This window comes from Armigeres subalbatus, chromosome 3 (genome assembly GCF_024139115.2).
Source record: "Armigeres subalbatus isolate Guangzhou_Male chromosome 3, GZ_Asu_2, whole genome shotgun sequence".
In the NCBI taxonomy this organism is placed as follows: domain Eukaryota; kingdom Metazoa; phylum Arthropoda; class Insecta; order Diptera; family Culicidae; genus Armigeres; species Armigeres subalbatus.
Window position 1 is genome coordinate 323,717,671 of NC_085141.1, and position 26,973 is coordinate 323,744,643.

At 40.7% G+C, this 26,973-nt stretch overlaps 1 protein-coding gene across 34 annotated transcripts in view; it reads right to left on the reverse strand.

The window, feature by feature from the left end:
• Nucleotides 1–26,973, reverse strand: part of LOC134225499 (patronin) — a 303,747-nt gene that overhangs the window by 25,723 nt on the left and 251,051 nt on the right. For 27 of the 34 annotated variants that reach the window (XM_062705624.1, XM_062705622.1, XM_062705621.1 and 24 more), the window contains 6 exons: nt 22,197–23,393; nt 19,714–19,879; nt 18,381–18,778; nt 13,071–13,307; nt 12,760–13,006; nt 12,114–12,188 (listed from right to left, as the gene is read on the reverse strand). In XM_062705624.1, the coding sequence (XP_062561608.1) occupies nt 12,114–12,188; nt 12,760–13,006; nt 13,071–13,307; nt 18,381–18,778; nt 19,714–19,879; nt 22,197–23,393 (2,320 nt within the window). The remainder of the gene's footprint in view (nt 1–12,113; nt 12,189–12,759; nt 13,007–13,070; nt 13,308–18,380; nt 18,779–19,713; nt 19,880–22,196; nt 23,394–26,973) is intronic. The other 7 variants (XM_062705651.1, XM_062705650.1, XM_062705629.1 and 4 more) reach the window with 1 other exon arrangement.

The window sequence follows — 26,973 nt, forward strand, 5'->3', positions numbered from 1 at the left end:
GCGGAACGCGACACGAGTGGAGGCAATATGTGCATGTTAGTAGGGGTGGGCGAGAAAAAAGAAGAAAAAGAAAATAAACATATTGGTTAGTAAGTACAGTCCAGTGCATCGATCGATGACTGGATTTGTTTGAAGTGGTACTTGTACACCGACAGTTGATTGAAAAAGCATGGCTGGACATGTGGGACGTTTCGTTCTACGATACTAGGGAAAGGCTTGCAAACTACGAAAAGCATTATTGATATCACTATGTATAACACCGACACCAGTAACCCCAAATATGAATATGGTAGAATATGGAATTGCGCATCGAATAACAAATCATACATTACACAATTTTCGAAAAACAAACACTATGGTCTTTTAATTGTGATGCGAGGAATTATAATTCACAGTAGAATGGTAGCAGTCATATGCTGGCTAAACTTAGGCGGTAGTTAGATAAACAATTGGAAAAAAATATTTTTTGGATAGGACTAGGTAAAACCTCTTGAAATAATTTAACCGCATTTTATGCCATCAAATCCGCAAAAAGGGGAAACGACGAATTAAGGCGGCGATGATGATGTCCGTAGTTCTAGTTTCAAAGGTTCTTTCGAAACGCCTTTTGATTACTATAAACATTTTGTTTTTGACGAATTGGGCGAAATTTTCAGTTTTAAAACACTTCTAGAACTGATCATTTCGATTTTCTCGTACAAAAAATCCATCTATCAAAATGATGAAAGAACATCAATTTCTCTCAAATTCCACAGTACGAAAGTAGGTAGAATAATCCTTAGCCCTTCCTCTGTCTCTGTAATCCAAAGAGAAATAGATCCCCGTTTTCCCCCATTCAAAAATACAGACATTTGGATTTTAAAAAGAATAACCGTGATATCTTTGCAATCCACCAATGTATTCACTCGACTGTGCAACCAAAACGTGCGTTATTTTATGCTCTAAAAATTTATAACATAATATCGATAAAAATTAAAACTAACAAGTTACAATCAAAATACTGGATTTTTGGGTTACTCTAACGTAATTATTTGAAATTGAATAACAAATGATACAAACGACATATAACAATGGTTTTTTCAGCAAAGTGCCTCAAAATTACTTTCAACTTTCTAGAACATCGTACAATGCTAACATTGAAAATGTAGTGGGGCCACTTTATTGCAAGCTTCTTCTAGGTTAAAATATTTGTTTCCTCCTAATCTTCCAGTGTAGCCCATCGCGCAATGTATGCACTATTCCCAGGTAGTGCTTTCTACCCAGAAACATCATATTATAGAATTTTTCTGCATTAATTTTCTTCCGCTGTTTCGCACTTTTTCGCTCCTGGTCCAGTATAGGAGCTATGGTGACCAACCCTGTCGCTGGTAAGGTACTAAGGTACGAGGGAAACCCCTCCAGTCATATTTTATCGAACAATGATTTTGCTTAGTTGACAGATGGCAACGTCGGCGATCCGCCGAAAAGAAAAAGGAAGACACAACAACTGAAGCTGCCGGGTGCTTTTTAAAGGCGACCCGTCGGATGACCGTCCGTAAATTCGCCAACTAATAGCCAAAGAACTAACGTGCACCATTCCGGCTCTGCAGCACAGGCGTCAAGGGGATGTTGACGACAAAGTAGCACCACAAATCGCTGGTGAAATTCCTGAAGCTGCAGAAATATGAATACTATACTCATGGCTTGTTCGATACGAAACCAATCAAGGTACGGCTACGATGTCTGCATGATATGCAGAAGAAGGACCTCATAACTGCGCTAGGAGACTGTGGGCTAACACCAACGACCATATCGCCATGGCATGTTCATCATTGAAAATGCTAAGGTGTGCCTCGTCAACTGGAATATCTCCTCGCTCAAAAGCCAAATCATCTAACTGAATGATATCCTCCAAGGAAGGGAGATCGACGTTGTGTTCATCACAGAAAGGCGTGAACGTTACAATTCCGGATTTTCAAATGGTGAGACCTGACCGGTCAATCAGGGTAGGTGGTTAACTGTCGTCTGCTGCCAAGCTTCCAGGCGAGTGTCAGTGAGGCCATCGGTGTTGAAGATACCATTTCTGTCCGCATAATCACGCTCATAGCGGCGTACTGCCCATCACAAGCCAAAGCGGGCGATGTATTAACAACCGCCCAATGAGGAACATTTTAAGGCTGACTCGGCGGTAGAGTCAGTACATCTTAACGGCGACTTGAATGCCAAGAACCAAGCTTAGGACAACAGTTGCAGCAATCGGAGTGACACCATCCAGAACACGGATATGGCGAAAGGCCACTTCATGATCCTGAGCCGGGATTGTCTCACTCGGCTGAGCCGATCCGCGGTCCATCGACCTGTACATCACCAACATGAACGACCACACCTCGCAGCCGGTTCTTTACCAGGAGCTCAGCACAGATCTCTATCCGGTGGTTGCGGAAGTGAGCTTTACGGTTAATCGGCATCAGCAAAAATACTATCGGGTGAAACTTTAGCAATTTCAATAGTCCAACGTCGACTACGATGCGTAGCCGGAAACGCCTGACAACATCGACTGGCAGCTAAGTTCTATCGAAGAGGCAATTTCGGTGGCCGAGGAACAACACGTGCAAACGGCTCGACAGGTAAGCAACACCCTAACCATTGTAACATTCGTAAAATGTTCCAACCAAAAAGAACTCTATTTTGGTGTCAGTTTTGCTCACAAAACTATAAACAAAAATCTTTGAAAGTAAATGTAAATAACATGCAAGAACTTGAATTTATTTATATACATTTTCTGATTAATTTGCACAATGAAGTACACCCTAATAAAAATTAAAAAGGAAGTAATAGATTGCAAGCTTTTGAGAAATTCGAACTTACATATAGCTAGGTTTCACTGCTCAACTTGATTACACCATCACAACTATCCAGCCGCTCGGAGCACGAGAGTATTTGTAACGGACAGAATCACGTACCATACCTTCATACCGTAACCAAATGCTGTGGGCGGAATGGAATGGAAAGACCAGATCACGATCCATCCAAAACTGGTACCTATGGTCTATATAAGCACCCCACAGTCAATTTTCGGGTCTCTTTTTTTCTGGGAAACACAGATGGAAACAACCAAAAGTTTTTAATCCAAAGTGATCGGCTAGAGTCTAGGTTGCAAGTTAGTGATACCGTTTTGGTGAACATATCACCTTAAAAGTCTAAATTGGAAGTAAATTCCACCTTCTTACTCGCGAAGACATTAAAAGTGGTGCTAAGCTAGTGCTTTGATGCAGCTGGTCCTCCTTATCGCCAACGTGAGACCAGCAAGTGATGCGAGAGGTCGCCATCCAGCTCGGACGTTATAATCGACACGTGGTTAAAGTTAGTGGGCTGGATAGACAACGTGTCAGAACGGCGAGTTTAAGAAAATCTCTCTCAAGTACAAACCTAGTGCCGATTGAAGTGTTTCCTCTCCCATTTGGTCGTCCGTAACCTTACGACCCAATAAAGCGTCGTTAGCCATACGACAGCGTAGCACGTTCCACGGTCGGAACGGTCCCCTGCCCGAGACCGGTTCAACATCGCCGTCGGCACCCATAGGCGACACGTGACGACGAAGACATCACCAGCAGATAGTCGAGCCGTGTGTGAATTTAGTAATTCTTTTAATAAATTGTAAAAATCTCAACAAAAATCAATTTTCTCAATATATATTTTTCTGATTGGATGATTAATCTATAAATCTTGCTATCAGTTCTTTGCGAGCACCGAAAGAAAGTTTTTCAGGTTGTGAAAAGAAGGCAACAGGTGAGTTTTCCCCCAGCGCATTGTGCCGACCCTGAGTAATTGAAAAGGTGAGCTGGCTCGGAACGTAAGGACATTGGTAGTTACACCATCGATACATACACCAACGATTTGATATGTCTGCAAAATGTTACTCGCAGTTGCCAGCGCTTAAAACACGTTACAATTGCATGACCAAAATTATCAAGGTCAGAAGAGTAGACCTAATAAATAATTATTATTTTCCAATGAAATTCGCGATTTCCCAGATTGTGCTCAGCCGTTCTGGAAATTAACCAAAATTCTAAAATTCAAGTCTTGGTCCTTTCCACCTTTAATCTCATTAGACAAAAATAGATCTATGAGTCGCTTTCAACCTTTCAACTCAACTCCTGCTGCTAAGCCGCTGAAATAGGTTGCCACATCATCGGCTCAAACAATTTTGGACAGAATATCGTCAGTCCACGTAAAGCAGCCGTTAACGAGCATGCGAACTACATACATTTGACTCCAAACGACTTCTTTAAGAAGTTGAAGATCTCATTTGGCCAAAATCATCGAAAAATATGAAAGCCCCTTCGACAACATTCTGAATATCAAACTTAATCACATGAGTGCTCCGTATATCCGGCTCAGCTACCCTAGTAGCACAGCTCAGATCGCTTTGGTTGCAGCAACTCAAATGTGACTGGACGTGGTCGCATATGAGTCACAGCAACTGATATGTGACAAGTGGCTACTCGGGTACTTTCCCATTGTCCAAGAAGTCAGTGAAAGTCAACCCCATCCAAATGCCTGGGAAGGATCCGTCTTCTCCCAAAAGTTATCGTCCCATTAGCCTTCTCTCGAGTTGGTCTAAGCTGTTTGAAAAGGTGATTCACCGTCAGTTACTTGATTTTGCCCAACATCGAACATCTTGCTCGAGGAACAGTTTGGTTCCGACGCGGTCGATAAGCACTAGGGATCCTATATTAAGAGATGTGCGAATACTTTTCCAGACGATTTAGCAACGCTGTTACTTTCGTAAACAAACACTGCCAGCACTTGCCGCAGTGAAAAATGTTTAGGCTTGCACATGACTAGAGGCCTGAATAAGGCCTCTACACATGACTACATTCGAAGACACTTTTTGATTATTTTGTGTATCCTCTAGCAGTGCATTTTCGCTAAAATTAAAAAGCAATACGAATGAACACGATATAAGGCATCAGCCACTCTACTTTTACTTACGAAAGCAAAAAAAAAATTTTATTCGATAAAACTTTTCATAAAAGCTATTTAACCAAAATTGCAATACTTTTCGATCTGCAACAATAACGATGTTTATTTGGCTCAGATTTTGACAGTTCTCAATGCTCGATTGGCTCAAGATGGCCGCTTTCGCATATCTCTGAATGTAGGATCCCTAATAAACACTATCCCAACTGATCCGAGTTGACAAGGTTGTCTTCAAAACCTCTGTCACGGCCTTACTCGATGACGAACAGGGGGATGCCCATTTTGGGGCAATTCGGCATAAAGATCATTTGGCATAATGTGTTGGGTACCTTAAGGCCATTTGGCATAATCGTTAGAAAGATGCGTCAAATACGGGTCTGGGTCATTTGACATAAAGACATTTGGCATAATGTTAATCTGCAACAAAAAAGGTGGTCATTTGGCATAACGGACATTTGGCATAATTTGGAACTGTTGAAGGGGAATGGTTATTGGATGTACTTTTTTACATAGTTCTGACGTTCTGATAGATTTATACTGACGATAGACATTTTTCGGAAGGTCGGATAAACGAAACGGTAGAACTACTTCCGAGAAAGGGATCACATTCGTCATAGACTTATTCTAGGAAAACGCCTACATAAAAAAGAACCTTAATTCCCCTTGCTTGATTCCGGACAAACGCCTACTTTTAAAGAATGGATAAATTCCAAGATTGTCTCAATCCGAGCGAACTTTCAAAAAATCAATCACGTCCACCATTGCTTTACCCCGGGACAACACCCGGGATTAAATTCACCACCCATCTTATTCCAGAAAAGCGCCCACATCCAAAGGACGAATCTCATCTACCATTGCCGTATGCCAGACAAACTTCTATTTCCATAATGGGAATCACTTTTACTTTTGAAGAAGGAATCAACTCAACCATTGCCTTATTGCAGGCAAACACCTACTTTTAAAGAAGGGATCATACCCACAAATGGCCTTAATCTGGGTGAGCACTTACTTCTAAAGAAGGTGTCCAATCTACCATCGCTTATGCCGAGCAAACGCCATTATTTAATGAAGAAATCCACAATAATTGGGTCCTAAAATGAAGAATCGATATCCAATTTTCTTTCAGGGAACAATAAACATCATAAATGCGTTAGTGTTTCTTCCGACTCAAAAGTCGAAAGGAATGTTTAATTTGGAATTAAAAAAAAAGATGAAAAATGCTTCCTCTACATTTTCGGTCTTGCTTGACGTACGGAATAATAAGATTCAAACACACTAGCAAAACACCGCATAGTACTTGACTCAACCTTTGACAGTTAATATATGGGCCTGACGTTTTGGGCTGATAATTCATTCATTCTGATATGTTGCCTTTTCAGCAACAGACGTTTCTCAGCCCAAAACATGTCTTAAAAAATCTCAAACACAAAAATATCATGTTTACTGACTTAGACTATTATCAAAATTTACATAACAGCGGTTCATGTATTCTTGACCGATGCACTATCTTTTACAACCATAAACGACGTAGGGCTTATTAGGACCCTATTGTTGTAATCCGAGCAAGTTCCTACTTTTAAAGAAGGTATCACATTCACCATTGTCCTAATCTGGGCAAGCGCCTACATTTAATGAAGGGAACACATCCACCATTGCCTTAATCCGGGCGAGAACCTACTTCTAAAGAAGGGATCACATCCACCATTACCTTATGCCGAGCAAACGCCTTCATTTAAAGAAGAGATCACATCAACAATTGTCGTAATCCGAACAACGCCTACCTTTAAAGAAGGAACCACATCACCCATTGCCTTGATCCAGGCAAGCGTCTACTATTGTCTTAATCCGGCCAAACGCCTACTTTTAAAGAGAGGATCATATCCACCGTGGCCTTAATCCGAGCAAGCGACTGCTTTAAAAAAAGTGATCACATACACCATTTCCTAAATCCGAGCGCTTTCTTTTGAAAAAAGGATTACATCCATCAGCACCTTAATCCGCCCGAACGCCTGCTTTTAAAGAAGGGATAATATCCACAATGTCCTCAATCCGGACAAGCGCTTATTTTTAAAGAAAGTTTCAAATCCATAATTGCCTTAATTCGAACGAGCGCCTAATTTTAAAGAAGGGATTTAAAGCGTGCTTTCTTCGAAAGGATTATGTCTTTTTAATATTATAATTGAGCTGTGTTTTTTACAGCACTACTTAGTTTTGTAACTAATTTTATGAACACCAAAAAAAATATGATTTTTCACTGATCACTTTTGTCGCTGTTCTCAACTATGCCAAATGACCGTTATGCCAAATGGTCTTTATGCCACATGACCATATGCAAAATAGCGTTATGCCAAAAGACCCATTCCCGTCAAATACAGTGGACCATTTAACACAACGGCTATTTGACTTAATGTGCACAACAAAAAACATGAAGCATATAAATATGATTCCATCTTTAGAAGTATGTATTTTCCCGGAGTAAGTAGATGAGTAGATGACTCCTCCTAAAAGTATTCATTTGCTCGGAATAACGCAAAGAATATATGATTTCTTCTTTTGAAGTACGCATTTGCCCGGTAGAAGGCAACGGTGCAAGATTATGCGTTCTTCAAAAATACACATTTTACTGGAGTAAGACAAAATAGTAGATGACCCCTTCTTAAAAAGTACGCATTTGCCCGGAATTTAAACTACGTATTTACTCGGAATAAGGCAAAAGAGTAGATGACATCTTTTTCAAAAGTAAGCATTTGTCCGAAATAATGCAAAAGAATAGATTACCCCTTCTTTCAACGTACGCATTTGCCCGGAATAAGATGAATAATAGATGTCCTTTTAAAGTGCATATATGCACGGAATAAGGCGAATAATATGTGATTCCTTCTTTTTAAGTGTGGAATTGCCCAGAATAAGGCAGAAGAGTAGATGATGCCTTCTTCAAAAGTACGCATTTGCTCGGAATACGGCAAAACAGTAAATGATTCCTTCTTCAAAAGTACGCATTTTTCCGGTGTAAGATAGCAGAGTAGATGGCTACTTCTTTAAAAGTATGCATTTGTCCGAAATAAGTCGAAGCGTATATGATTCCTTTTCTACAAGTACCTACGCTTGGAATAAGACTATTAGTAAATGATTCCATCTTTTAATGCACACATTTTCCTCTTGAAAGATTGAAAAACTCACTCTTCAATTGCTCGCATTTGTTAGGAAGAATTCTAATGAGTAGATCACTCCTCCATTTGAAGCATGCATTTGCTCTTAATATGGCAAAACAGTAAATGTGTCTTTTTTCTGAAAAAATACGCATTTGTTAGGAATAATTCTTCATTTTGCCAGAAATATGGCGAAAGAGTAAATTACTCCTTGATAACACGCATGTGTGTTCAGAATAAGACAAAAAGACAAATGACTCTTTATAAAGCACGTGGTAGTCTGAAGATTTTATAATTCTTTAAATGGTCATTATGCCACATGGTCGTTATGGCAAATGGCCCTAAAACCATTATGATTATGTTTGTGTTTATGCCAAATGGTCCCTGGCTGTTCAACTCGTTATGTCGAATGGCATTATGCCAAACGGCCTTATGTCAAACGGTGTTCGACCATGTTTGGCATGATCGCCCAGGGTATAAACAAGAACCAGGGGTCTGCGAAGCGGCCATGTTTCTGATGCCAGCATCAAAATCATCGATTAATTTAATACGAAGGCGTAATCATAATCGTTGAAACCTGCCATTGAAAATATATTTTAAATATCATATTGTCGCGCTTATCTTTTTCTAGAATACCGCGGCGGTCTTACGCTCGCAGGCTCGACTGCGAAGGTAAACGTCAAGATAGCCGCCGTGTTAAAAGATAGGCAGAACTTCCCCGCTCAAAACGAAACCACGTGCTTTTCGTCAAATGACAGCCGTGTTCGATTGTATTAGTGAGAGGCAACCGGAGTCACTAAGTACATGGAGAGTATTTATCATGGAAAGTGCATACGGTTGGTAAAATTTTCATTGACTCTGTCGTGTTTAGTGACCGTTGCGATTACCTGGGACGCAACCAGCAGGAAGCCGCAGTATTCTATTTAATCTCGAGATGCATAATAATATTTTGGCAAAGTAGAGCGCTTGGTGCCGATTAAAATATGAAAATTTATGAAAGACATCAATATTCTTGTTGAAATACACCTCGCATTCATACTTTCGCACAAGTTCTTGAAAAATTATGAAAAATAATTACGTCTATTTGGAAAAAATCACTTCGGAATAGTGGTCTGTTTACAAAAAAGAATTGTCAGTGGGAAACCCAATTTCAATAGAACAATGGGAAACTCAAAGAAAAGATGTTGGCTATTGTCAAACGTAGTGGGTAGGATTGGGGCTGCCAGATACCTGACAAGAACGCCACAATCTACCTGGTGAAAATCATCAACAATTGGGTTATTTAATTTTGAAAAACATGATTTTTTTCATTCATTCGATCGAACGCCTTATTCTGATCCACGACATATTTTTTCACACTCATAGACCCTAAATTTGATGTTCAAAATCCAACTAAACGTTTTTGGGGATTTGACTGCTTGGCAGTTAGCTGACACCTCGGCCCATAGTAAAATCAAGTTAAGGGTGTTCAATACGCGGAATTATTAGGTTTCTCGAAAATGATTAAAAATAGTTCCGTACTCCGAAATTCATAAAATTTTGGATTTGGATAATTTTCTCAATACCCCTAAAAACCCAATTACCTGTCGGCGAGAACACTCAGGGTCTCAATCAGCGGAGCGAGTTCCGATGCACACGACATCATCGCAGGCGTCCTCCACTCTATATCTCTGAAACATGATCCTCAGTCGGGACTTCCGAACCGAACTTTATTCCGAAGTTTTATCTGTCAAACTAATTGATGCGCTGTTTAGCGCATCTTTAGAGGTACCGTCGTGCGGGGCTTCTTTTGATTCCGGGGGCTACTTTGGATTTTTGATTTTTTGAAAAATATAAACGGAAAAAATACCAAATTTGAAACAGAAAGTTGCCATCCAACTATCAACAAGACACCCGATTGGTGATAATGACAATTTTATAGTTATTTTCGTTATAATTCTTGTTTTAAAATGTCCAAAGTAGCCCCTGATTTTTCAAAAGAAGCCCCGCACGACGGTATCCAACGCACTACTTCCGAAGTTGGGTTTTCCTGTATCTGGAGAAAAATCCAACTTCGGTATAAAAAGCGTTCTAACTTTATTCCGAATAGACAATAAACTCTCCCTCAATGGCACGACAGTTGAACGAGCTAATGAGGCCTTGGCCAAGCTACCTTGGCTAAGCTTATTTTCAGGCAGTAGGGTTACAAAACGTTGTCGAAATGTAACCAACTGTAACGTCTTGTTGAAACTACTTTTTCCTTTGAACATCCATCGGTCGCCTTTGTCCATAAAAAGTAAGCTTGCTGTTCACAAGCAAATCATCCTTCTCGAGATGGACCGGCATGCCGGTCTGGAAGAGCTATGCAAAAACTCATAGCCTGAAACTACGACGGGTTGAAAATGTCCATCCCTCCCAGGACACGAACATCATCGTCTGGCCGGTATCAACACTTTGCACGAACGCCTTGGTGAGTGTAAGGAAAGGTTTTAGGGTCCGTTGCTTACACTCTGATAAAGCCGAACACTTAAAATTGAACCAAACAAAAAAGAAATTGAAAATGAATTCAACAACAATCTTGAAACTTGACAAGATTCTGAGATGGTACGGACAGAAGCCGTGATATTGATAACAAAACGTGATTGTAATATAAACTTGTTTGAAATAAGTGCTAAAAAACACACGAAAATAACAAAAACTTGCACTGCAATATCATAAAATATGTCTATGGGTCAGAGCAAACTACTAATAGCTCAAGACATTTCAGGGCATTTTTTTCCAATTCAAACATAAAACTTTCAAAATCCGTTCAATAGGGACAGCTGGGATGCTAAAGCCCAGAGTATGTGGGCAAGATCAGCCCAGAGATTGTTTGAATCAATTGGGTGTTCCGGTACTGTGGAGTGTTGCGTCTGAAGTTCTCACTCGGAGTCCAAACCGTAGGATTTGCGGTACTTGGCAAAACCATCGAAGAGATAGAACTGGAATCGGCCTAGAAGAGGACTGGCCAAGCTCCAAGATGTTGACACTAGCGCCAGAATACGTAAGTAATCGTATTATAATTAATTACTTTGAAAAGATGTTCTGTTCTGGGACGCACTGGCGGCACCACTCATTATTATTTGATAAGGTCACACTCGATGGCTTTGAAAATATAATTATGTATGTATCTGCTTGGACCAAGGGGTTTGCAACAATCTGCCAGTGACGTGGCGTTGATATCTAGAACGCAGTGAACACATCGGCTTGCCATTTAAGTCGATTTTTTTATTAAAGATTATAAAAAAAAAACTCCAAAGGGGACTTCTTGTTTTCAGTGACTAATAATCCCGCTCCGGTTGCACAACTACAACGGACGGGCAGTGTATTTAGACATTTATTGAATTAGGGAATCTAGCGTCCAGCTAGATTCCCTTGTTCAATTTCCCAATATGGGCAAACGGTGTGTCCATAGTTAGTACACTATCGATTAAAATTTTCAGTGTTTAAACTTGCAATTTGTTTATGTTGTTTGACCAGAGAGAAGAGATTTCTCTAAATTTGTTTCTAAATTTTCAAATCCTGAAACAGGAATAACCAGATTGACTTACTACCATTTACTACTGAACGAGACGTACAAACAAAATAATACTTTGAAAATTTAATATGATCATGAGGTGATAAATGGAATACAAATTAAAGCCCTTTTAAGTTACCCTCATTTAGATTATGTCAATCCCACCACCATGCGAAATGCTTGTTTATACTATCGGTAACATATGTTGACAAACACTAGCAATACATTTAAAAGATGCGGTGATAGTACATCAATTCGACGCTACGAAATACAATTCGGGACACAATGCGCGAGACGATTTACCTAATCAAAAGAACGTAACAAATTCGAACAACTTATACTCTGAAACAACAAAATCAAAACTATTGAACAAACAGAAAAACTCAAACGAAACGTATCTAATTTGAACTTAAAGGGAAACACAATCAACTTACTACCAGCAACACAGGCCATAATATATACATTACCTCTTATCGCTAATGAGTCCTGCGATCCCCGGTAGTAATCTCGTCGCATGGAGTTCGAGCTGTGCAGGCCGATTCCTGAATATGTACGTGATTGGGATGATTTTCGACACGAAGATACGACGTAGGAAGGTAGAAGCGGAAACAGGATGCCCGCGGTCAAACACGCACACAAAAGCACAACAACATAAATTGGGAACGGAAACCGAAGAAATTTTTAAATAAGTTGGAAATTAGAAGGTTTGAAAAGTACGATTTGTTAATAAAGAATAATAAAAGAGCATTCCAGGTCAAATCAATGATTCGATATTTGACTATAAATTTGTTTACATTATGGTTCTGCAATCATACAAATTTTCAGTTAGTTCAACATAAATTAATGTTTTTTTCTTTTGTTGCATCAAAATAATTTAGATTTGATCTGGCATAACTCATAAAAATGTACTAAAAATTAACTAGAATTTAAAAGAAAGATTGTCTCGCTCTGAACGGTAATAGCTCCAACACAGATAAGGAAAAGCAACAAGAAATTTGCCGTCGTACGTAAATTTGCTTTTCTACTAATTTCCCGACAAAGGACCGGGGCACGACACTGATAAACACCGGGAGAGAAAAATGATGGAAAACCATAACAACTGCGGGTACTTACCGGTCAGATTCGAGTTGGATCCCTTCTTACCCCGACTACTGAGGCTGGAGGCTTCGCTCAGATCCACCGAGCCCGTCTCGACGTGTATCGTCTTCGGTCGCGGCCGGCTGAGCTTCTGCGGTCGCATCTTCGGTGCCGGCGTCGATGAGCTTTGGTGCATACCGCCGTCACCGCCCCGTCCGGACTGATTCAGCTGAGCTTGGCTCTGCTGGTGCTTGATCAGAAGTTCCCGATCGATGGTCTTACCCTGGGGATAGAATTCCGATTAATAAATGTTGATTGTCAAATCGGGACGTGTGGGACGGCCATACTTCTCTCTCCGCTTCTTCGATGGCCTTTTTGAGTTTGTGCGCTTCGAGGATGGCCTGCCGCCTGGCAAACTGTTCCTCCTTCTTGCGTGCCCGTTCTTCTTCCTTCTCTCGTTCCTTCTCCCGTCGCTGCATGGCATCGATCTCCTTGCGAGCTTTGGCTTCCTCCGCCTGTTGCCGCCGTTGTAACGAAAGTAGCATGATTTTCTCCTTCTTTCGCTCCATCTCGTCGACGGAATTCTGTGGAATGGCATATAATTTTATTAGTGACAAGATAGTTTGTTGCATGGATTGTAACTGTAAACGCAATTGCATCTGCTTAGCATCAGTTATGCAAAGCGGTGATGCTCTCCGTCCTTGAAAAGCATATCGTATTAATAACGAAACGCGCAAATTAATCCAGCCGTGACGACGTGACCCATGTCAGTGCTTTCCAATCTACGACTCATATCGTTTTTAGCAATCACAACTGATTTAAAATAAGATTGTCAAGAAGGTTTAATTGGCTTGGTCTTGACAACGAAAAAGCTATTTTATACAAGGGCCTCATACGCCTGTCACTGGCGAACAAAGCTCGTGTACTCTGCATCGAAGCTTAGAACCGGTGTTAGGGCGCAATCGTTAATGCGTACATTTTTATATTCGGTTAGTTACTGCAAATAAATTATTTTTCGAGTCCCTATAATCAAGCACGTATCTCAAGCATACCACATCGTTATATTGCTGCATGATTGTGCCTTTAACATGTAAAAATAAGATTTAGGGCCCTTAGGCCGAATGCCGTTTCGTCGAAAAATTAAAATAAGTTTCCTTATTAAGTAAAGGCAGAGATGTCCTACACGATTGTGCCACGTTTGGCCTAAAGTCGTTTGGCCTAATGCCGTTTGGCATAAGGTCATTTGGCCTAAAGTCATTTGGCCTAATGGTCGTTTGGCCTAATGGTCGATTGGCCTAATGGTCGTTTGGCCTAATTGTCGTTTGGCCTAATGGTCGTTTGGCATAATAGGTACATATAAACGTAAACGATTGAAATATATTGTTATATGAAATTCTTTTTGCACCTTAATAAAGCCATGTGCATGTGATGATGCATGTTAAAATATTGCAAATCACTTTTATAATATGTACAATAAAACCAGGAATTTATAAAAAGGAAGGTATAGAAAACAATGAATCAGATATGTTTTGGCAATGTCGACATATGAAAACAGTATAACTTGAAAGAACTGATCATGCTTCAAAGAAGGCATCAACATTTTTGGAAAATGCTTGTCATATGCAATACCAAAGCAACATGCAGTAAAACTCGAAAGAACAGCTCATGCTTTAAAGAAGGTGTCAACCATATTGTAAAGATTGTATGTTCCCCATACAATATCAAAACTGTAGAACTCAAAATACAGACCTCATTCGATTTTGGCATCACGTTCGGAACATTTATGTTGCCCAAATCGAATGGTTGTTGTTTTCTTATGATACTTTAACAATTCTTCACTTTTTGTGACACACTGTGACCTTTTTTACATTAAGATTTTTCTTATTTTTCTTATATTTATGTTGTAAAAATATGTTGTTTTTTCATAAAATTGAGCCCACAGAATTTTATTTCGAAATGAAAAGTGAAATGAAACCCAATTTTAATCATCTTTGAGGGGAATTGATGATTTTTCGGCGGAAATAGGTAGGGGAACAGACGGCTTTGGCAGGTTTTGTTCTAATATTGGCAGGGGGGTTTTTGTCGACCGAATTTTATGAAATTTGGCCACAATATGCTTTGATATGCAAAGAATGTTTGGGCCAAATTTGAGCATAATCAGTCATAAAAAACCCCCCTGCCAATAATAGAACAAAACCTGCCAAAGCCGTCATTACCCCTATTTTGTTTTATTTTTAAAAATCAAAATGTTTATTCAAGTGCATAGTATGCATCGGCCAAAAGTTTGGGTTCACTCTTTTTTGCCTTTCTCGTACAACTAAGTTGTACCGAAAGGCTATCATTTCACTCCAAAATCGAACTTTTGATAAAAGTCCCGGAGACCCATAGTGTTATATACCATTCGACTCAGCTCGATGAGCTGAACAAATGTCTGTCTGTCCGTGTGTGCGTGTGTGTGTGTATGTGTGTGCGTGTGTGTGTGCACAAAATGCCATAAAAACATTAGCCAAATTTTCACATAGAAACTCTTAACCGATTTTCTTGCAACAAGTTGCATCCGACAGAGACTAAAACGCTGTTGATCACTATTGAATTTCATAATAATTGCAAATTGCAAAAAATAGATAATATTAAAATAGTGATGAGACATAGTCACATAGAACAATAATGTGTTATGAAAAATGCCTTGCATATATGAATATTTTTAAAGAGTTTCATCGTACTATAAAGATGCTCGTGTTACACGCATTTAGGCGTAAGTATGCTCTTCGTTCAGTTTCATAGTAATATGAAATTGTCTGAAAGTCAAAATTCGAACATAGGAAATTCGAGAAACTTTTGGCAGCGCCATCTGTCGTCTACTAGTGTAAATTTTCTATCATAACATTAGACGGTGTAACTGTTTTGCCTTTCTTGTACATCATCGAGGTGTAAGCGTAAAGGCTAAATTTATTACCTTTTTGCGCGAGAAAGGCACCATCACCATTAGGTGGATTAATCTGGGTTTTTTAGTATAATTTCAGGCAAAATATACATTGAAGAAAATGAGTTTCCAAACAAAACATGAGTAGTTCAGAGCAGAGCTTAAAATATTCTGGACTTCACCAAAAATGTTCGATTATTTTACACTCTGCTTCAGAGTTCAGACAATATTCGGCTAATATTGTGAACGACTAAAATAAGTGAACCCAAACTTATGGCCGGTTCACCATATAGTGGGTGAACCCAAACTTTTGGCCGATGCATGCACTTGAGTAAATATTTTGATTTTTTAAAATAAAATAAATTTTTTCTGCCGAAAAATCGTCAATGCCGCTCAAAGATGATGCAAATTGGGTCCATTTCACTTTTCATTTTGAAATTTTGTGGGCTCAATTGAGAGAAAAATCAACATATTTTTACAACATAATTATAAGACAAATGAGTATCTTAATGTAATATTTTATCACAAAAAAAAATGGAAATTATTAGTTTAAAATACCTACACACTTAGTTTTTATTTCTGCAGCTCGGCAAAAATCCGCACAGCCGTGCGCCAGCAAAATAAGAAACTGATATTTCAGCAGAAATGTTAGCAATTTTGACAGATATCTCGGCAAAAAACATGATTGCTGATTGTCAGCAATTTTGACAGAAATCTCGGCAATAAAAAACATGATTGCTGGGGCATGGCTGTGTGAATCTCGGTAAAATTTGACCATTTTGCTGAGATCGCGGTAAAAAAAAATTAAGTGTGTACGGTGCAAAATCTACTCATATTCTTTGTATCGAGCTAACAATACCCGAAATCGGATGTAAGACGGCGAAAATACGACCAAAAACTGTTGCCTATATTTTTTGAGGGTGAACCCAAACTTTTGGCCGGGAGTGTACCTATCGTATGTGACTGACGATGACTATCAGATAATGTTGTTAAACATAATAGTAATGTGGATTTCCAAATGTAGCATTAAATAAAATATTAACATTTTCACATATTTTACTACAAAGAATAATTTACGTTTTTCAAATTATGCCAAACGACCATTAGGCCAAACAACCATTATGCCAAACAACCATTATGCCAAACAGCCATTAGGCCAAACGACTTTAGGCCAAATGACCATTAGGCCAAACGGCCTTATGCCAAACGTCATTAGGCCAAACGACTTTAGGCCAAATGACCTACAACCGTCCTACACAGTTGGCACAACAAAGAAAAAGAGAAGAGAAATCATATGAATTAAGGAAAAAGGGAAGACATATAATTAGGATGAAGAAAGAGGAGAAGAGAAAGAATAGAGATGAAGGACGTAGAGAAGATAAAGAATAATGAAGAATAAAGCAAAAAAGGAAGTAAGTAGGAAAAAAAGAAGGAAAAAACAGAGAAACAGAAAGAATTCGGAGGGAATAAGGATTAATTTAATGATTTTCAATTCTCGCTTCTCATTTCTCACTTTTTACTTCTTGATCCTCACTTCTCATTCCTCTTACTCCTCTCTTCTCACTTCTCATTTTTCACTTCTTACTTTCCACTAAGTGATCATTTCTTACTTCTCACTACTCACTTCTCACTTCGCATTTCTTTCTTCTCTCTTTTCACTTTTAACTTCTAAATTTTCACGCTTCACACCTATCGCTTTTCATTTCTCACTACGCTCTTTTCACTTATTACTACTCAATTTTTACTTCTAAATTTAAAATCTAAATCTAAAACACCTCATAAGAAATAAGACGTGAGAAGTAGGAAGTCTTATTTCTTATGAGGTGTGAGGAATATCTCATCTCTTAGGTCTCTCTGTACACTTCATGTAATTCTCACTTGGGAAGATCCTTTAATTACATAACGCCAAAATTGGCAATTTTCAACTAACCTTCCCCCTCTGAAAATTTTGTATGGATCGTCACAGTTCTTACAACTCCTCCTCTTTTAACCGTTAAGTAACTTATGGATGTCCCCCTACTCACTTCTCACTACTCGCAATCTAATTTTTTCCAACTATTTAGCAAAACAGCATTCTGCCAAATGCCGATCGGCCAAACACCATTCGACCAAATTGGAAAAAGGAATTGCACTTTTCTTACCCTAAACCGATTAATAATTTAATCTGAATCCAAAACCTGAACAGGTATTTTGGACTACATTATTAAACTTTGTCAATGCCCGTTCATTGTGGTTGTTTCGCCTTAGTAGTGACAACTTTCCACTCCAAATTTCTTTGGACTTTGATATGTCACCTTGGAATTTTGGTTGCACACAGTTTACCAAATAAGTGATGTAGGATTTTAAAACTTCAAAACGTACCGCAGCAAACATCAGTAAAGCATTCACAGCATATTAACAAACAAAGCATGTTGAAAGAAACACGAAAGCATTGAATAAGCTCACTCCTAAAATTTATTTAATTAAACGACGGTATGCTTATGATACATTTTCTTTAAGACAACGGTGGCAGTGCTCAAACAATCAGCCTAATGTTCTGCCAAAGGGCATGCTCGAGGTTTCCCATTACATTGAAAATTCGGATTTCGATTCTCGATAATTTGCAACACAAGGCCGAGTACCGAGTGAAATGTAGGCCAAGTTTCAGAAAACCCATAGTTACAAAAATTGAAGCGATTGAGAACCACTGCACACTTTTTACACGCATCACATAACTAATGGAGATTCTACTCACCGGATCCAGATTGCCCGCATCGTTCCCTATCACTAGTTTGGCCTTCCGCTGGTTCTCGTTCTCGCTGCCATACCCGTCCCCGCTGTTGTTGTTGTTATAATGATGGATGTTGTTATTGATCATCGCACTGCTGGTATGATTCGTCACATCCTCCAGATGCCGCCGCTCGCCAATGTCCCGCTCCATGGTCGGAGCCATGCTGTTACCACTATGGAAGTTGATGCTGTTGTTATTGTTGTTGTTACTGGATCTATTACTTCCGGCGGCCACGCTTTCAAACGGCGACGTTGCACTATCGATAATACTCCTGCGACCGACCACTTGCTCCTCGTTGAAATTGGCCGAGAAACTGTTAGCGGTCTTCACGCTAAAGGTGCCGAAATTGTTTTGATTGTTTTCTAAAAGTCATGTGGGGAAGGAAGTGCACATCAGTTAGTGGTGGTGGGCGAGAGCGGAAAATAGGACCCAAAGATGACGAGAAACGATGGTCATGTTTGATATTTAATGTGACCTTGTTTTCAATGCCGGCGTGGAGCGTGAACCGCGCCCAGACTAACGCAGATGATTAGCTAGTATGGGCACCGTAAAATGTTGCAACTTTGTAATACATTCGTTTGCAGCAAAGTGATAAGTGGTGAGAATTCTAATTAACATTTTTTAAATTATGAAGTTTTCATATCAGGAGAAAAAGTCAAAAGAATTTTAAGTAATGAAGAAAACGTTCACGTTCCGTGAAGGACTATCAAAGTTTCTGTCGAAAATGTTCCATGTTAGCCCAATGCACGGTACACAAATTAAACGAAAATCAAATTTATGACTCGGTGGGGGTGAAAAAAACAACGCATTACTGCGGCTAGTCAAGCTTTTTCCAACCACCTTAGATGCATCGGTGATTTGGTCAAAGTCACTCAAGCGTATAGAAAGTGGGGCCGTGAAAGAAATTGAATGTAACCGCCAGTATAGATCCCACCCGAGACCGCATAGCGCCATAAGACGATGTACCAATCGACCGGGCGATATAAGCATAATATGAGGATGCCAGCTGGTGGCTCGCTTTCAACATTTCGCGTGTCTTTACGGTTGAGAACCCACCAGTGGCTAACGACGAAACGAAAAGTTTCATTCATTAAATCGTCGTCGACTTCGTTGATACAGAGACACGCTTCCAAAAGCCGAAAATAAATTATCAGTAATTTTTCACCGATGCAATAAATTTCCTCGCAAACAACAACGCCTGAGCGCCTCGACACCGAAGAAAGTCGGTTAAAAATTTCTTTGAAAAAATGACTTCATCATCGTTGTCGTCATTCCGGGAGCTGGGCCTTCCACCTACCTCTATGGCTGGGTCTTTCGGATTCTTTGCTGTGATCGTCACCTCCCCCCAGTTTGTCCTTTTTCGGTGAACGCTTGGTTCGGAGAGGAGGTTTCGGTCGCTTCGGCTGCTCGTTGTCAAATGAGATGTAGAAACCTTTCTCGTTCACATCGTCCTGCTGAGGGTCCTGTGCGGATGAGGGAGAAATGAAATACAAGTTAGACGATACAAATGAATGAAGTGAGATGAAATCTTATCTATTGAACCCATGACAGACATAAAAACGAAGTATCTAGATATGAAAATGTTTAAGGTGCAAGTTTAAATAATTTTTCAATGGCTTTAAATTCAATATGAAATAAATTTGGAAGATTTAATTAAAAATCAAATTGAACTGTTTTTGCATCGGGCATCAACATGATTTGTCGTGTGAGCAGATAGCAGATGCTTGAATGGATCCATCACATTATCCAGAAAATATTGGAGGATGAAGAACTGCCTACCAACTGGTTGGATGGCCTCATAATATGCCCAATCTGACTGAGACCGCCACAGGAGTCCTCCGTCGGGGAATATCAGGCAGGTTTACGCCAGGGCCGATCTACGACGGATCCGATTGTTTAGCCTGCGGATGAATTCCTTGATGAATTCCGGGAGTACAATATGCAGACTAACCATCTGATCATTGATTTCAAAGCAGCGTACAAATCAGTCAAATGAAATGAGCTGTGGCAGATAATGTCGACATGGTTTTCCGACGAAACTGATTAGGCAGATACGTTTAACGCTTGATAGCTCGAAATCAAGTATTCGGATTGAGCATGAGCATTATGAACGTGCAACGCTAAAAATCAAGTATTCGGATTGCTGATGAAGTATCAACCTCGTTTGTTACCTTAAACTCGACTTTAAATAGATTGAATCAGGGTGATGCACTTAGCATTACACTCCAAGGCGCGATTAGGAGATCTATCATGCAGAGCAATTTGTTCACCTTGGAACACTTGTGGCATATGACAATGACATTTTGCGTGAAGTGAAAAGATGTACTACTGCTGCGAATAGGACCTTCTAAGAATTACGTAACCAGCTTAGGTCCCGTAACATGCAGACGGAAACGAAATTTGCTCTGTCTTTAACTCAGGTATTCTACCACTGACAGACATGAAGTGTGGACGTTGAAAGATGCGCGCCGGAGAGCTTTCGGGGTTTTCGTGCGAAAAGTGCTGCGTACAATCAGTGTTGGGAAAAACTCAAAATCTCAAAACTCATAAACGATTCAAATCACTCGTGAGTTGAAACGCACCCAACTCAGCACCTAAAAAATCATGGCTGAAATGAATCATCCATTTGAATCATCGTAGGTTTCCTTTTGTCCTCCTTCGTAAATTAACTGTGAATTAATGTTCAACACATAGAACAATGAATAGTCTTGCGTGTGTAAACAATAAATTGCCCCTAAATTGATTATAAACATTTTAGAGCGAAATGATTTTTTGGGAAATGAGTGGAATGATCCGTTTTAGCATGAAAAACTCAGACGTGATGCATTATTTTAAAATCGTAAACGAGTTAGTTCGCGCGGGAGCGCTCAATGATTGAGTTTTATGAATGATTTTACCAACACTGCGTACAATACTCGGAGGGAAACTAGAGTGTGGCGCAGACGCATGAATCACGAGCTGTATCTAGTGTACAAAGAAGAAAATATTGTGAATCGTATAAAATATGGAAGACTTCAGTGGGCTGGTCATTTAGTGTGTGATTGTCGGAAGAAAGAATAGCGAAAACAATCTTCAACAGAGAACCGGATAGATGCCGTCGACTTCGTGGAAGGCAACGAACAAACTGGTTGCACACGGTGGATTCTGACCTGGGGACCCTAAACGGTTGGGGAAACTGGAGGAACATCGCCTACAATTTTAGACCGACGATTATGGAGCTCTACAATATGCCGGACATAGGTGTATCGATGCTGTAGCCAACCAGGTATCCAGGTAGGTATCAATTTGATTTTGATTTAATTTGCAATTTAGCCTGCGTTCCAATTTTTGATGATATTGTTCTCTCTAATGTGAACGTGAACCACACACAAATGGAAGTGTTGGCTTGGGAAATGGACTGTAAGTGACCATGCTTCTGATTTGGGAATCTCGGGCTCATTCAGTAGCCGCTAAGTTGCGAAGCCTGACGGAGATCCTACGTAGCTTTGTTGGTTAAAAGCACCAGTATAGCGTACTGAGGGTCGTGGGTTCGAGTTCCATCGTAGGAAAGTTATTACTTTTAATACATTTTTAAAATTAAAATCTTCCACCTAATGTACATATTCACATCTGAGTTTTCAGAACATTGTAAATTAATGTCCAAGTCGGGGTGGTCCAATACCCGGAAAATGGGCAACAAACTTTGATTGAACTGATGATATTGTATTTGATTCGGATTGAAAATGGAACAGATGTGGTTGATTTATTTTCAAAGGGTTTCACATATTAAAAAGAACTTACATGAAAACTGTTGGAATTCAGCGACGGCCGCGTCGGCGACGGAATCCTATAAGTACGATTTCCGCTGGTAATGTTCAGTTTGCTCAGGTGTTTGTTCAGCTCGGGCCCGTTGTTGTGCTGCATCTTGTTGCTGCCCAGCTTACTGCTGCCGTACAGCTGATCCAGCTGTTCCTGTTGCTGCTGCTGGCGCAGCGTAAAGCTAGTTCCCTTCGATGTGTTGATCTCAATGTCGCCCGTGTCTTCGTCGCCGATGAACGAAATACTCTGCGGGGCCATATCGTCAATCGGTGGCGACAGCGGCATATTCCGGTTGTCCCGGAACGAGTCGTGATGGGTGCTGCGGGTGTCGGCCCCCGGCGACGAATTACTGCTGCCCCCGTGGTTGATCATCTGCGATATTTGGTTCCGCACGCGATTGTGCTGCGGACTGCTGGACGAGCCGTGATGCACCTCGAACAGATTTTGGAATGACTGTTGACTACCGCCGTATCGGCTTCCGGTTCCGTACCCATCGCCACCAGAGTCACCGTTGTGATGCAGCGAAAAGCCACTTTGACTAGGAGATTTGTTATACGGTGAACTCTTGATGCCTTGATTCCATGCATTAATATCTAGTTGGATATCGCTAGAGGCGCTATTTCCTCGCTGGTTAGCGGCAGCGGCAGCTGACTGTGCCCACGTCCGGCGTTGGGCAGGCTGCGGCGGAGTGCCTAAGCCACCACCGCCGCCACCACTACTATCGTGCAAGAAAAATTGATTGTGCTGCGATTGTTGCTGCTGGATGGGAGGTTCCTTCACCTCCTGCGGTAAATATGGGTCCCGGTAGTGGTTCGAGTCCTGGTAGAACTGTTGCTGCTGTTGATCTAAGTTCAGATAGGGATTCGATGAGTATTGATTTTCTTTCCGATATTGACCGTTCTCGTAGCCCATGTAATGCTGCTGCTGCTGCTGCTGTTGCTGGGCCTGTTGAATGTATTGCCCCTGGTCGTTGACGTACTGCAGGGTGTGAAGTTGCTGCTGTTGAGTCAGATACGGATCACGACTAGGCGGCCGGGTTCCGTAGTTGATCGGCGATTGTTGCTGCAGCAGAGAGGCATTCTGCTGAGGCAGGTGAGGACTAGAGCCGAAGAGCTGTGCATTGATGGGCCGGTAGGTTCCGTGGATGGTTTGCTGGATGTTTTGCTGTGAGCCGTATTGCTGCAAAAGGGGTAAATTGCATTAGAGAACAGTTCAAGTTCAGAATTATTCTAAGCTTTGATAGCAGTCAATATCTAATTGTTCGCAATCGGTAGAATCTTTATGTAACCGCAATTATTGAATATTGGAAGCTATAACGCATGAAAAAAGAATTCAAACATTCTGGAATCATGAATACACAGCATAAAAGGATGAAATCAAATTCTAGCTATTATTTATGCATCTGGTTCGTGAACATTTGTGCTTTAATAAGAAATGAAGACATGGATAAATAAATAGCAATGTTTCTCACTCAATAAGTTGTAATGTACAAGGTACAAGGTAACAAGGTAACTCTCCTAAGTTGCAAGCTTTGGTTTGGAGACTTTAAAAGCATGGTAAAAAGAAATTCTCCGCTACTCTCAACTGTACTCTCAACTTTGTTAACCGCTGAGAAGTTCATGTGCTTTGCTAGTTAGCCTGGTTTTTGAATCGCCAGCCGTAGGCAATGCAATTCCTCGCCTTCAGCAAGGCGACCTTAGAATGAGACTCGCCGTACGCTATTCGAGGGATACTGATAAGGAACGGAAATCCTACTCTAAGCCATTTAATTGCTCGGGCTCTCGGTTGAGACAGAACTGACTCCAATGAAAATCATTGCTATGTATTATCCCGGCTCAAGCCCTAAATCAACAATCTGCTAATGTAGACGAGATCCGCTAGCTTAGCAACATCGATAAACCGTTCTTGCTGGTGAGAGATCTGCCACATGATGTGGTACTGCACCAGGGGCAACAATGCAGGACGAATCCTTCTAAATGAACGCTCTTAAGGTCACTCCTGACGGAATCCAAGTTTCAAAGTGCTCGCGTTTTCGGGGGCACACCACTCGATACGGAGGCGGTGCACAACTGCCATTTCAGTTAATTTAGCTTTGCTACGTCACAGCATGCGTGAAAAAATAAAAATGACAGTTGTGCATTGCTTCCGTATCGAGTGGTGTGCCCCCGAAAACGCGAGCACTTTGAAACCTGGATTCCGTCAGGAGTGACCTTAAATATTCCCACTCACTATTCTCCTTCTACTCCGGACCTGATTATCTCAATCAGTCTGGTACGGATATCAAATTTAATACCGCACGTCGAACTGTTGTCGGTTCACCGGCCCTTAGCATTTATAATCAAATCCGACATTCCAGTAGCCCCGGCGGGACTCATCGGAATCAGGTCGGAGTCCGAAACACCTACCTTAAGCACTTACCAAGAAAAGGACTGGTTGTTCTGACTAAGATTTTCAACGTGTGTCTGGCCTTAAGCTACTTTCTGGCAGGATGGAAACTTGCCAATCTATTTGTTATTCCGAAGGCTAACAAAGCCAAGGCAAGTGTCTACCGACCTGTAAGTCTCCTAATCTCCTAAGCAGCCTAAGTAAAATCCTCGAGCAATTCGGTTTTAAAACGGAACATGCCACGGTGCATCAACCTGCTCGCATTACACAGAAGGAAGCGTATAACTGGGCAGAGGAAGCGTAAGACTGCGTATTGCAGGACTCCGATATAATTAAAGTCGTTCAGTTTTATCTATCGTAGTGTCATTCACGGTAGCGGTAAATGGTGGGCACTCTAGCGTCCACATCAAATCATTTGGTGTGCCCTAAGGCTCAAAGCTGAGTTCAACTCTCGATAACGTTCTCACCATAGACGTACTAATGGTCGATGGGGTGTCTTGCGCTCTACGTTACTGACATCAAATAACGAACCACAGATCTTCGCCACTCAACTGCAAAGTAACTGGTGCATCAATCTGAATGCTGTGAAAACCCTATTACGTTCAATAAATCTCACCGTAAATGACTCCCGGAGACACAGAACAAGCAGCGTCAGATATTAAGGTCTGAGGAAAGCTCTCTCGCGGTAGAGCGCTATTTTCGTACTAAAATGTCTATAACTCGGAATTGGGAACGAATTTCGCTTATCCCAACTGACAATCTCTTTGAAATTTATCAAGGAATATTCCTACAAAATTTCATGGACCTACTATTTCCCAAATTTGAATTAAGCTCTAAATACTGAACTATTGTACAACTGAAATTTTCGCTTCTCAGTACCTCTCTCCGATGATTTGAGGCACAAAGGAACCGAATTCCGCAAAACCCAACTGACAAAAGTTTTGAATTTTTCCAACGATCATTTTGATGTAATAAAAAGTATATGTCACCGCAATAAATTTTGCAGGAAGCTCTTTTTACTTCAACCAAGTTTTTTAAATTCCATACAAAAGTTACCATTTCGGGAGAGCAGCCAACAGCATATTTTCTTATAGCGCACGGCAGGAAAGGAGCGATGAGAGCGATAGAAAAAACTTTGTATCTAGCGTGACACTAGAAAAAAGCGTATTCCTATTTGTGAACACGAGGATACCAAATATATAAATTGAAATCTCATATAGAAATGAGATGAGATAAACAGTTGAAAATAAATAAGACAAATAAAAAAAAATAAGACAAATAAAGCAAAAATAACAAATAGGACAAATAAGACAGACAAGACAAATTCCTACGGAAGTCCCTCCAGGTATTCCTCCAGAAGTGCCTCCAGAAGTTCCTCCGGGAATTCCTCCGGAAGTTCCTCCGAGAATTCCTTCGGAAGTTTCTCCGGGAATTCCTTCAGAAGTTCCTCCAGGAATTCCTCTGGAAGTTCCTCCAGGAATTCCTCTGGAAGTTCCTCCAGGAATTCCTCTGGAAGTTCCTCCAGGAATTCATCCGAGAGTTCCTCCAGAAATTCGTGTAATAGTGTTTTGCAAAATCATGAAGTTTGACATGTCGCAAGATGGGTGCCAAGATTGAACAAAAATTGGCCACATACCCAAGGGAACCAGGCCCTGGAAGCACCCGGAGGGTGGCCAATTCGATCGAAAGTCGCCGAAATGTACTCCAGGGTACTTGTTTTGTAAAATCATGAAGTTTTACATGTCGCAAGATGGGTTCCAAGATTGAACAATAATTGGCCACATACCCAAGGGAACCAGGTCCTAGAAGTACCCGGAGGGTGGTCAATTCGATCGAAGATCGCCGAAATTTACTCCATTGTACTTGTTTCGCAATATCTTGAAGTTTGACATGTCGCAAGATGGGTTCCAAGATTGAACGAAAATTGGCCACTTCCTCAAGGGAACCAGGCCCTGGAAGTACCGGAGAGTGGTCAATTCGATCTAAAATCGCCGAAATGTACTCCAGGGTACTTGTTTTGCAAAATCATGGAGTTTGACATGTCGCAAGATGGGTTCCAAGATTGAACGGATATTGGCCACTTCCCAAAGGAAACCAGGCCCTGGAAGTACCCGGAGAGTGGTCAATTCGATCTAACATCGCCGAAATGTACTCCAGTATACTTGTTTTGCAAAATCATGAAGTTTGACATGTCGCACGATGGATTTCGAAGCCGATCTGCCAGGGACCATTTTTTCCGGGAGGGAGGTAACCCCAGTACTCCCCGGAATATATCCGGAACCATGGCCATGGCACAAAAATTGACCTCGGTTCCTAAAACTATAGGAATTTTGTGATCGATTCCAGAAGATTGCTTGAAAATCCGTTAGAAATT